The sequence below is a fragment of the Colletes gigas genome, unplaced genomic scaffold (assembly GCF_013123115.1).
Source record: "Colletes gigas isolate AHSC1104 unplaced genomic scaffold, ASM1312311v1 Colletes_gigas_Sc00003, whole genome shotgun sequence".
NCBI classification, from domain to species: domain Eukaryota; kingdom Metazoa; phylum Arthropoda; class Insecta; order Hymenoptera; family Colletidae; genus Colletes; species Colletes gigas.
This window is the reverse complement of record NW_025106632.1, coordinates 8,387,657-8,400,765: the sequence shown is the minus strand read 5'-3', so window position 1 is coordinate 8,400,765 and position 13,109 is coordinate 8,387,657. Positions and strand designations below refer to the sequence as shown.

The 13,109-nt window shown below is 46.2% G+C and overlaps 1 protein-coding gene across 1 annotated transcript; it reads right to left on the bottom strand.

The window, feature by feature from the left end:
- Positions 1 to 1,454: 1,454 nt before the first annotated feature.
- On the bottom strand, positions 1,455 to 6,298 carry LOC122404613 (protein hairy). The gene is made up of 3 exons (XM_043408735.1): positions 6,113 to 6,298; positions 4,845 to 5,072; positions 1,455 to 3,448 (listed from the first exon to the last, which is right to left on the bottom strand). The coding sequence occupies exons 1-3, from the start codon at positions 6,296 to 6,298 to the stop codon at positions 2,285 to 2,287; spliced, it is 1,578 nt and encodes a 525-aa protein (XP_043264670.1). The 3' UTR covers positions 1,455 to 2,284.
- Between the last annotated feature and the right edge of the window lie 6,811 nt (positions 6,299 to 13,109).

Genomic DNA, 13,109 nt, shown 5'->3' with positions numbered 1-13,109 from the left:
AGCGACGCCACTCTGTTTCCGTACTTTTCGCCCCCACTCGAATCGCACGTATCCCATAAATTATTAAGTTGTTTCGTTTGCATCGATGTGGGAATCGTAAACCACGCGTAAATTAGACAATAAGTAAGACACTAGTTGTTATACGTTTGTAACCAAGTACATCCACATATTCATCATCAACGACTCGAGCCCCCATCACTTTCTTTACACGGGGACAAACGTTGACAATCGATACGTATTGATAATGAGATTTATCAAAGTTAAAAAATGTAGATAACGGACACGTGATTTCAGAGGCTTAACGCTTTTAGAACGAACGGGGGAAGGCTTCCGCTTGGTGGTCGAACTCCGAAATAGCAGACTTACGCGACCGTTTACGAATGTTGTTCTGACGTCGAAAGGTAATATAAGAGCACGATTCCACGCGAAGCATGCTAAAATAAATTGCAGGACTATGGATCGTCGAGAGGATCGTTTCTGTCTCAAACGTCTAGTAAAGCTACACCGATCGATCGCATGACGCTCCCTTGACTGAACTCCTGTGGATTTTCATTTGCAAGAACATTTGAAAAGTTTATATGTAATAACGATACTATGAAAATTCCTGAACAAAGCAAAAATAAATTAAACAAAATTTGGAATACACGCTGAATTTTATAAACGCGTCATACGGTATTCGTTGCGGAGGGGAAAGAAGCCACTCCTCATCTTTAGGAAGAATAAAATACAGAGTCAGAGGGAGACCATCTATTTTGAAATCACCTTGTATGATGGTTAATACGTAGGACGACCTACGTTTCATCGAACTTCCAGGCGTGAAATTACTTTTTTCAAAGAATGTAAATTACAAATTTAAGGACTTCATTGTAAATACTATGCATGGTTCCGAATGCTTAACCCTTAAGTGGACTCTCAATCTCAATTAAATTATTTTACTTAATGTTGATTTTTACCAAATTGGTAAATGGAAATCAACTATCAGAAACTTGAAGAATTACATAAATTTTCATATATTAAATAATTATTAGTTTAAACTTGCCCCAATAATCCATTTAAGGGTTAATAAAAAAAAATGTGTTATTCGATGTAAATGTTCTATTACCAGAAATGTTACGATTTGTTACGAGCAAATTCTAGAGTTTAATATAGATTACAATTGTCCACGTTCTTAAGTTATATTTGTTGGTCTCCTATTTCTGTAACTACAGTCTTAGGCCAACACAACAAACCTGAGTATCGTTGCTTTCTCGTCTCCGTGATCGTTGTTGCACCATACTGAAAAGATGTTCGAAGGTTAGGCATGCACGCTAAATACGAGGCAAGGAGGAGATCGATGATCGATAGGGATCGCACTGATAGCGTTTCACGGATTTGGTATGTACATACGTTTATATTGACCGATGTCTAAGTACATTGAATAATGAATTCGAATCTCAATATAGCAATTACGCAGATCGGTCGGGTCAGAACCGTGGATTCACCTAGAACGCGAAAATGTTGATCTTGGAAACACATTCGCTATAGATTCGGTCGCGCTCCTTTCACTCTCTCTACGCTATTTTGTACGCATATACACCTAGTTAACATCAAAATAAATCTATACTCGGCATCGCTTATAATTCCGAACGGGGCTATTTACACGACGGCGGAATAAAGGTAGGTACTATGCGGCGGTGAACGCTTCGCCGCCGCATTCTAAAACGTGCTAGATGCTTTTCTCATATACATATATACGCGAAACCATTATCTTTCAACGTTTTAAACAGGTAACGTTTCCTCGCATCGCTAAGACGTCAAACGATGCGTTTCGTCGTTCGCCGGGTCGCCCTCCCCTTCCATCCTGGCCGAACTCCCGGGTTCGGTCCCTCCGCGGCGTCGGAAGGCGAGGGATCGCGCGACCCAATAAAACCATCGAACGACAAACGTGTAGTATCCTACGAACAATTTTTGTCTCGTCGAACGATCGATCGAAAGTGTTCAAACGGATCGAAAAGAGTCCACGGAATCAGCTCCGTCCTCGTGGCGTCTGGGACGCGCACGGCCGCCATTGTCACGGCGTTCGTTTCTTTCTCGATGTACGTTTCACTCGGCGGGGAACAGCAGAGTCTATCGATATCGAGATAACCCGGCAAGTGTCGTCGCATCGGTGAACGCGACACGCTCGGAGGCATGTCCTAACCGTATCGTCCGATAACGAGACACGCGCGAACACACGCGCACACCCACCCTAGGCGATAGAGACCCAGTTCGACGCTGCACGCGGAAGGAATCGTCGCTTGTCCGTTTACCAAGGCCTCCACATTCCCTCCTCGTCTCTGACGGGCTGCTGGGGCAGGGGGGACGGGGAACGAATCCCCGTGACGAACTCGCCGCTCGCGTGACTGGACGGCCTGTCGTCGTGCGTGGCGATCGAACCGTCACCGACCAGACGGGTCGCGAAATGCTGCTGCTGAAGGTTGTGATGATGATGATGCTGGTCGACGGCGTTTACGGGCATCGGGGTCCTGGCGCCTGTTTTCAGCCTTTTCGAGGTGGTGGTGAAATCGAGCGGCTGCTCGGGCGGCTCGAGCCTTGGACTTTTGCTAGGCTTTGGACCGGACGAGGCGTTCGCGGCGAAGGTGGACGCGGGGGCAGATGCGGAAACGGAAGCGGAGACGGAAGCGTTGGCGGACGTGGCGGCGGCTGCGGCGGCGGCAACAGCAGCATTAGCGGCGACAGAGGCCGCGTCCTGCCACTCCTGCATGTCTTCGTGGGGCCGTTTCGCGAGCTTGTCCGTCGCCTTCAGCAACGACATGTTAGTGGCGGCCCAAATGGCCGTGGGCGGGTTTGGCCCGATGCTGATGCCGTTCGCGGCGGCGGCCGCTGCTAACTGAACGTAATGACTAGGGAGGAGAAAGACGACTTGGCCGTCGGGCAATCTCGAGGGTATCACCTGCACGACCGACAGCATGTTTGGATTTTGTTGGGAATTCGAGGCTGTTTGATCGATCACCGGTATACCGGGCGGCGGGGGAGGCGGGGGCGGGTGATGATGAGACTCAAGGCTACCGGGATTTAGCTGACCGAAGGCAGAAGTCGGCCGACTGTTGCCACCGCTACTGCTGCTGCTGTTATTGTTATTTTCGTCGCCGGCAGTGCTACTGTCCGGCCTGGCTGGCTCGATGTCCGGAATCTCTGCTTTTATCAAGCCGGCCGGATTCAGAGCTGTACTGCAATGCGCGGTCGGCGGCACGTGATGCTCCAACGGACCGGGACTACCCGCGCCCGTCACTCGATCCGTCACGCTTCCGGGACTGCTGCCTAATCCGCTATCCGGCCTCGAACCCAGATCCAGGTCCAATTCTGATACGCAACTATCCAAGTGCCGTAATAACCTCTGTTTCACCGCTGGGTCCATCGGCGTCGTATTCCCGGTGATAATGTCCGGTGCATCGAGGTATCGACTTACCTGCAACATCACAGTCGAATACCGACGCGTCTAATTTCTTCGTACCGTTCTAGTTTCGTTATACGTTTGAAAAATCTCTCCCCTACACCTCGCTGGAGTTTATTTCGAGTTCTAATAGTTTAACCCCTTGCCGTACAGCGATCTGACTCGTCTCGTAAGTTCTTTTTTTGCCAAGTTTCGCAATTGCGATGTTACGCGCATCGTCAAATCTTTTACGTTAACGCTAGATTTACGGACATTCGTATCGTTATATTGATCAAATTTAACACTAATTGCTAACATATAATATTTATGAGTTCTGTCGTCAAGTTTGGGATCTGAAAATCGTCAAATTGACGCGTTCCGTAAACCTAGTGTTAAAATCAACACATTTTTACATTCGCGAGGTATTGGTGAAACAAATCTATTCTTCTTTGTAGCCATTCCTTCTACGAACAAATTTAAATTTGAGCAATCACGTGAAATTAAATTGTACGTCAAGGGGTTACCAAAAATATGATAAATAAATAATATTAGGCTTTTTAGTACCGACTGAAAGAATTGTACTTAATTAAAGAATAGCGAACCAATTTGATGTAACTTGGTGAGGTCTGAGAAAGAAATTAGAATGATATTTATAAAATTCGAAAAGGGACATGTTACGAAATAAAAGGAGAATAAATTAATGGCAATTATAATTCAACAAAGGTGACGTTCTTCTAAGAATAGTTGCTGAGAAGACGATAGTTGCAGGCGCCAAAGAGAGACTAAACAATTTTACTCTCGCCCTATCGATGCGAGATTATTGTGTCAAACATAAGGAGATATTCTGTTCCAAACAGTGTTATCTAAAACCCGTGGAACGTCTCGCATAGGACTTCTACCGAGAAATTCAACACTCAGAAAATTTACTGATGAGTCCTTCCAACAGATCCTGGACCAAATGCTATATTCTTTGCTCAAAAACACAACAAGTAACCCTGTCGCTATTATCGTCTACTTTCATGTCCAAAGTAATGAAATCAAACTATCGTATTTATTAAAATTAAAATATTACGTTCGATAGAGTTTTAATTCAGAGATTCCGATGAAGTTGTGTAGTTAATATATATCTACTTCATTACCATCTGTTTGCATGTCTCGAGTTATTATGCTGTTAAAAAATTAAAAATAAAGCAACGCTTCGCGATTTAATTTGTTTGCGCCACGATGTAAGTTTCCTTTTAAAATACCAAGTCTTCCAGTCTGTTTTTAAAAACTGTTTATCCTCGTCTGTACCAGATAATTGCAAGACGTATTTTAATTCGAAACTGGTGCATTCTGTAACTCCCGCAATCGTTCCCAGTGATTCGAATGGCGCAATTTTTAAAAAATTAATCATTCTTCCGGTAACCGCGGCACGTCGATCGAAACTTACCTCTCTAGAGCAATCTTGGTAGCCAGCCTTATACCTTGATAAGCCAGGCTGAGCAAGAGATCTCTGCCTTTGCAAATGCCGAACTGTTAATTCTAAAATGTCAGCTTTTTCAAGCTTGCTATGCTTCGTGTTCTCCAACCGGGCGCTGTCAAGGATAAGCGCCTTCAGCGCCGCCAGCGACTGATTGATCCTCGCTCGCCGTCGCTTTTCCATTAGTGGTTTGTTAGCCTAAAAGGTAACGATGCTTTTTAAAATATGCGAATCGAAATCGGTGTATCGCGATTGTTAAAACAAAAACGAAAATCTATGAATGTATTATACTTGTCGCGACTTATCGAGAGCCCATCGAACGGGAATACTTTAATAGAAATGTAATTAATCGACGTACCGATTGAAATTTAATGGGATACGCGTATAAACAAACGCGGAATGTAACGAGTTCGACGAATAGGTAAATCGCGAGCAGAGATTCCTACGACAAAGTTGGAGCAGGTGAAAACGGAAGGAATGCGATCTAGCATGCTAATGATACAGTAATTATAAGAACGATTGCCGCTAGTTCGATTGTATATTAACAGTGATCGAAGTCAAACAAGAATGTGAACCGGAATAAATTTACTGCGTGCAAATAACGTAGAATTTACGGAAAAATGTTTGCGCGGCACGGATGTAAATGCATTTTAAATAAAAACTGGATGTCGGAACGACTAGTGGTTTTAAGACATTTTCAGACCAAACGGTAGAACAATTCTGATTTAAGTCGGACTTAATAAGGCCAGCAACGAAGCGAAAATTACTCGACTCTGTCCACGTTCTTCTTGATCCGTGACTCATTTTTCTTTCTCTTTGCAATACGCCTTTCTTCTCGACTTGAATTTCAAACAAAAACTTCTACGATTTGCGACGAGCGCATATTATTGATACGGCGCTAATATTCCCGCGCTTTTCACCCTTTAGAATGGTCATAGTATATCGAACTACTACAGAAACGGAAAGAGCAAAAAAGAAAAATTTGCAGCCCTTGCAGCATCGCAATTTAAAGCGAACGTTCAAAATACGAATGTGTCGATATCAAGGTTAGGTTGTAAAACAGCTGTTGCTGGATCTCACCCGTTCACCATATCATATATTATATATTTTTGTTTCGTTTTTTTTCTTTTTTACATTTTTCTTGCTTTTCGATGCGTTAAATAAATACGACGGACTCCTTGGGCGAATAAGGAAGGGTGTAGCTGGAACGGCGATTAAAAAAAAATAGTTTTACTCACTCGACGACCGTCCGAGTGTTTAGGGCTCGGGCTCAGACTAGGACTAGGACTAGCTGCCGGACTGGGACCCTGATGGACGCTCTGTTGATGCTGAGATTGTTGATGATGATGATGGTGATGTTGTCTGTGACTATTGCCGGCCGATTTCTTCTCCTGATGCCTCAACGAATGAAGACGAGCGGTCATCTTAGTAGGCCACGTGGGCCCTTGGCTGCGGCGACAGCAATGGAGATGATGATGATAACAGTGACGATAACAACAACAATAATGGTAGCAGTGACGGTGATGAGGGCGGTGTGGACGAAAACGAGGTCTGTGGCGGCGACGAGGGCGGCAACAGCAACGTCGACGGCGGCGACGGCGACGACAATGGTAACGACGGCGACGACGTCGACGACGACGACGACGACGACGACGACGACGAAGCCGCCGACGACGACGACGACGAAGCCGACGACGAAGCCGACGACGACGACGACGACGAGGTCGACGACGACGACGGCGGTGGCGTCGGTGGTAAAGACGGTGGTGGTGGCAAAGTGGATCGCAATGCCCAAAGTAATCGGCCTGACACGGCTGAGACACTCAGCATTTCGCGTCCGAGGAAGCTACGTGGCACTACGTTGTTTTGATTTTCAAATCTCACACACTCGCGGGCAACACACGATCAACATCCTGCAGTTGTTCTCAAAAATGCAAACACAAGGTGGGATGTCAGTACGCAGCCGCCGTATTATCACTGTATAAATATCATTACGTACGAAAACGGTACACGTGTTCTGTCAGCTGGACTCCCCCGTTGCTTCTTATTCCACTTGAAGCGAACACGTACCGCCCCACTCTGTAACAACAGCCCCTAGACGGAGGCGCGCGCTTTCCACGCGGGTTTATACACGCGACCCGATCACCGAACTTCCAACCGGAAAGTTTCAAAGTTTTCACTCGATCCTGAGCAGAAGCACATCCGGGCGCGACGCCCGAAACCACGTGGGCCGCAGAGCGCGTTACACACTCACGATCACTAAATTTACTTCCTGTCGTTCATGATCGCGCACGAATACGCTGAATACGTTGGACTCATTGTTCCCATCACAGCACACGTATCTGAAATAACCTCGACGGTTGTATTCCGCGAGAGTTCGATAGCTTGATGCCAATTCCGCGATATCGTCACTGTCCTACGTTGCATTTAAAAAGAGAGGAATGGGGGGTGTGGAATTTCTCTGAAAACCGATTCCTCGCGAAAGTGTCTCATTCGTCGCGAACAATACACGTAGGAAAAGAATTTCCTTCCGGTGACGTTTACATTGAAAAACCATTCGGAGTCGCGAGAAGGCGATTTCGTTGTGTATCTCGATGGGGGTGTGAGAACGAACGATATTGAAAATCGCCCTTTGATTCTCTCTGGGTTTCACCCGTATCTATCGTTTCCCGCCTCGCAAATATCGCCCCTGTCCTCGCTCGACGAGCGACGGTGACGGACTGTGAGTCGACGAGCGGTAGCTGGCGGCTCTCCGCCGAGATTCGCGGGTGTGTGAGTGCAGGCGAGAAGCCGGGGGCCGTGCGGAGGATCGCGCCGCGGTTGGTCGTGCGTGAGGCGGGGGTCGGTTGGTGGCTACTTGCCAGAGCCGCTGCCGTCAAGGGGCCGAGGGAGAGGATGAGGCTCGCTTGCCCGCTCACGCGCGCCCTTGCCTGCGGCTACGTGTGCTCCTCTCCTCTCTCACTCCTCTCTCTCGCTCCCTCCACCCCCCTCTATCTCTCTTTATCTCACCCTGTCTCTCGCGTTCAGCCTCCGTTTCTCTCGTTCCTAGGGAATTGCTAGTTGTACGCGACCTACCTTGATCTCTTTTTTCTTTCTTTCCCAGTGCCGCTTTATCGCATAACTACGCGATGTATCGCTGAAACGGAAACCAATTTGAATCGCCTCGAAATTTCCCACAGAAGCAACATTTCATTACCGCGTTTCGTTAGCGGGAAGAACGTCGTGTCCCAAGAACCGGTTACGATTTTTCACCGTTCGAAAAATTAATTTTTTCGTTTTGTTCGTCGTCGGTTGATCGCTACACGCCCGTGGGGCCCTTCGTCGAAGAAAGTTTTGACCCATTCGTAGTGGATGACTGTTTTTCGTCGATTAAAGTTCGTGGCTTCTCGAATATAAAATTATGTAACTATACTGGAAAAATTTTCGCTCGTATCGTAGTATTGCGAACAAAATAGATAAGTACAGGGGATGATGAAAAAATGACATATTTTATGTTTCCGGTGGTATTATGACTTGGACAATAATAGAATATTATTTTATACGGACTCTATCCGTGTAGAGCGAGTCTTATATTTAACACAGGCTGCCATTTAGAGCTTGAGTACAATTTATTTTAACATTATTAGGCAATAATATGTGTAAAACGCTCATTAAGATTTTCATAATTTTGTAAACAATTGGTCAATCCTTTACTTTTGATATATTTATTTTCATAAATCAAAAATATCAAGGATAGGTATCTTCGATCAACAAAAATGGAACTAAAGTATAACCCGTAAAATATAGGTGAGGAAGTATTTCGATAAGGATGTGAAGGTACTCCAACGACTTGAAAATCCTGACGTATATGTACCCCATAAAAAATGTAACAGCGACTGTTAAGGTTAAACTGGCGAAAATTGCTACGAGAACAAAAGCAGAACTTATTGAAATGTTAATTGAAATATTGCGCGATGTCCAAGACTCGTATAAAGTGTGCCTAATTGCGTAGAATAATTAACGAACACGTTGACTGCCACGTTTGTTCTGCGTGTTTAAAAATGTTCTCAATATTTGCTGAAATTTCAGTGCGAAAAATAAAAATATTCGAATGGTTAAATGGTGTACTCGTTATTTTATATAATTCTTAATAACGCGTACATTGTTTAGAAGTTTAGAAGTATCAGGGTTCTATTTATTTATAAGTTAGCAAGCATACAAATTATTAACTAGATCGTTACAATGCACATTTGTGGAATAATACATAACTTCATGAAAAGAGTGTTTTTCTTGTACGATCGAATTAATTCGACTACGCACGAACAATTAAACAATGAAATCCAACGGATTCGTCGATATAGCAATCAGATATCTATCGCCCATCGAACGTCAAACAATTATACGTAAATTATAGCAATGAGTGGTTCCTGGAAAGCGAGCGGCCACAGGCAGTAAAATTAGAAATACGAAACTCGCTCGTCGGAACACTGTGCAACGAAGGATTCCCTCTCGTAGAAATAAAACGATCGTAGAACGAGGCAGTGCGTCGAGTGGCACTGAATTTAAGAAAAAAATTTTAAACACGAAGCGACTCGACTATGCGCGGTAGTTGGAAATGGTTCTCGGAGAATCGCAGAAACGAAGATTCCGTATTACACGCATCAAACGATGAACATCGTTACTGTCCACGACGTCCTTTAATATTCCTCTGTCTGTCTGTCTGTCTGTCTGGTCCCTGACTGACGTCGTGCCCGTTTCTCTCTCGGCGGGCTTCTGTTTTCTTGTTCGCTCGTTCGCCCGTTCTTTCTGACTCGAGCGTCTCGCGCCACGAACGAAAAGGCGGCGATGGTAACGGCGGCGGGTCGTGTGCGTGCGACTGGATATGGACGAGGATAACGCCGCGGCGCACGGAATTACGACGACTTGCCGAAGAAAGGTGGGAGAGCGAGGTGGGGGCGGATGATGGCTCGTTGTCGGTGCTGGCACGGCACGAGCGAGCACGGCGTGGTCCTGAAGTGGCGTGGCGCGATACGCCGGCGGGGGTCGGCGTGGTGTGGGGCGGCGTGGCGCGAGGCGAGGCGCGGCACGGCGCGGCGCGGCGCGGCATGGCACGAATCGACTCTGCTCGACGGTGAGCGCGGTGGCCGAGGGAGCGGAGCAAGTACCGTCACAGGGCAAGCTCGATCCGTGCTGTTCGGCTCGCCGAGGCGATGAGCCCTCGAGGCGGGTGGCGGGTGGCGGGTGACGGGTGGTGGGCGACTGGCGGCGTGCAGCAGGCGAGAGGCGTGAGACGGGGAGGCGTGCGGCGTGCGGCGAGACGGGCGGCGGCCGCTTCATGGTTGATAGGGACGGAGAAAGAGCGAAACGGTCGAACGGATGGACCGTAGAGACCGACCGTGAGGCGTGCGGCGAGTGTGTTGAAGAGCGATGAGACGACTGCGCTCGAGGGGAAACGAGAGAACCAGGAGAGGCAAAGAAGAAACGAGAGAGTCGGTGAGCGAGGAAGCGTGTGAGCCGGTAAGGCGTCGAAGGCGGGGTCGGAGGAGGAGGCGGCCGTCGGCACGCGCGGCGCGAACCGTTCTACCCACGCAAACCTACCAACGTACGTGTGAACGAGATTGTACATGAGAGCGTGCGTGTCAGGCTGGCAGCCGGCCTGCCTCTACGTACCAGCGTGCCGGGCTGTCGGTCGCTCGGCCGCCGCGGCGTGTCAGCGTGCCGTTTCCTCTGCCTACGTATATCTCTGTGTTCGTGAGCGCGACAAACTGACGTCGCACTGCACGCGCCTGTTCAATGACAGGGGTGGTCAATCGTTCCGCCGTTTCGTGCCTCGAAATTGATCTACGCGGTTCGAACGGTTACGGCGCGGCGCCAAGGGGACCGGCGTAAAAATTGTCGCTTTCAATTTTTTTTTCTTTCTATTTATATTATTACGTATAGTTGCTTGCGCAAGTATGCGAACGCTTGCGCCCTAAATCGCTAACAAACGAAATGCACGATTTAAACTCAAGTTTTTGCAATGATACTGGTAACTGAAGTAAAATGCGAGACTAGCGGATGAGCAAGTGAAGTTTTAAGAATATCCGATAACGGACGGAGGGTTGGCACGCATGCTTTCTTTTTTAAATAATTTCGCGTCATTTGGGGTCCTTCTTTTATAATACAGAAATATATTTTTATGTCGTAGGTCGTCATATTGTATTATTCGTAAAATTGTTTGTATCCTTTCTTAAGAGTTATTATAGCAGACCATTAAATATATCTAACTATGTATTTATCTATTCTTTGAGAATACCGAATAATAAAATTGAAAAAAATGAAAATTTCATAATCAGAATGGTATGGATACATTTTGGATTTAACCCTTATGTCATATTTCGTATTTTTACAAAATTATTTACAATCCGATGCTAAAATCGTTCGTCAACGTTATTCCCAAATATACGTGCTGTCCACGATTCATGAGAAACAAACATCGAGTCAAATAAATTTAAAACGTAGAATAAACTTTTTCTTATTATGCTTCGTTCTTGAGATAATGGTATTTGAAGATTTGTTGGATAGGCGTACGATTGAATACGATTTAGCTGGCGTGTCTGTTCGTTACTTGCTGGTTCTACTTATACCGATGTCCAACTCAAATACTACTGAAGTTCCTATTCGCTTGTTCTTTTTCCCTGTTGTAAATGAAATGCTCCGTGTATACCTAATTTAAATGCACCTTGTAATATATTATCTCGAAACCAGAATGCGTCCACTACAGCATTTCTTCGTCGGTCAAAAATTCTTAAGATCCGATCCGGTTTTAAGTCTTTTCTCTACGAGTATTTTTCGTACAAACTAAAAATATTAGATTTACTCTTATCGAAGACCATTACAGTCTTCTAAAACTCCAACGGCTTCTTCGTCGTTTTTCTACCGTCAAATTAAGTGAAATGTAATACATTTCTGAAGTCTTAGGACTTCAAACTTTGAGAATTGTCGAACGAGTTTTGTGTTGATTATCATCGGTGCTTTTGGATACCCTAATTGTTTTCTATTTCTGATACTCCTCGTGTTTACATTAAAATTTCATCAATTTTTCGATAATTATCGTCAAGTTTACACAGAAAAATAATTTCATTTTGCACAAACGCAAAGATTCTTTCGCAGAAATCTCTTTTTCAAATTTCCTTATTCGTTACAAATAAAACAGTTAAAAATACTGGAATTTCTGCATCGGAGTTTGGTTCTCTTTTGCATTTCCACGACTTGCACGCATCTAAGATCAGACATACATATATTGAATACTGCAGATACAGTTGCTCGCATTGAAAATCGTCTGTCGCACATTGACCTCAAAAAAAAAAAAATATGCAATGTACTCACGGATGTATTCATGGATACCGCCCAAATATCAATCAAGCGATTCTACGTGAAGTCGCAAAATACGAATTCCCCGTTAACGTACAAATCGAATCAAACATTGCGCGCGATCGATACGTAAGTTTGGTCAGGATCGAGACGATACGACGGGGCAGAGATCCAGGTCCGCGAAGCATCGAGAAGAAGAGCCGTCGAGAGCGGAAAAAGAAAAGGCAGCCGGGTGGGTGGCGCGACGAGAACGCGAAACCGAACTCTAAAACGGAATAGCGGGAGCAGTAAAGGCAAAAGGGAGAACAATGGTCGGTGTGGCAGAGGAAGAAAGGCGGGGGCGGGGGGTTGGGTGGGAAAGGAGGTGGTTTGGAGCAGGGCGGGGTGGCAAAAAGGGAACGAGAGGCGACGGACTATTTTCTCTTGCGGCGAAGACGTGCGCCAGAATACTCGGTGCGCTCGGGATAGAAGAGGAAAGTAGTGGAATAGCGGGGAAGCAGTCGCGAAACATAGAACGCGCGAGCAAAAAAAGGAATCGCGAAGCTTTTTCGCGGTTGCGGTGTATCGCGCTGTGACCATGCCATGGCCACGCCATTGCCGTGCTGTTACCACGCCGTTATCCCGCCGTTCTGTGCCACTCCACGCCACGGCGTGCCGCTTCGCACCGCCGTCACAGTACACTCTGCATCGAGGAGAGCCTCCTCCCTTCTTTCTCTTTTTGTTAAAACGCTTCGTTTCGTTTCGGTTCCTAGACGCGGCTAGGTAGAACCCGGCAAGGACGTCTAGCTGCGACGCAACTTTGCCCGCGCGTCGTCGTGCGTCAAGTGGTATCGTTGACGAACCGGTGCCACGTGCTTATGTATGCGCGTACTCGACAAAAAAAAAAAAAAATGGACCGAGGAA

Coding starts and splice junctions, on each gene's coding strand:
- LOC122404613 (XM_043408735.1), bottom strand. CDS start 6,298: ATGACCGCTCGTCTTCATTCGTTGAGGCATCAGGAGAAGAAATCGGCC. Junction 5,073..6,112: donor AACACTCGGACGGTCGTCGA/GTGAGTAAAACT, acceptor GTTACCTTTTAG/GCTAACAAACCACTAATGGA. Junction 3,449..4,844: donor ACCAAGATTGCTCTAGAGAG/GTAAGTTTCGAT, acceptor GTGATGTTGCAG/GTAAGTCGATACCTCGATGC.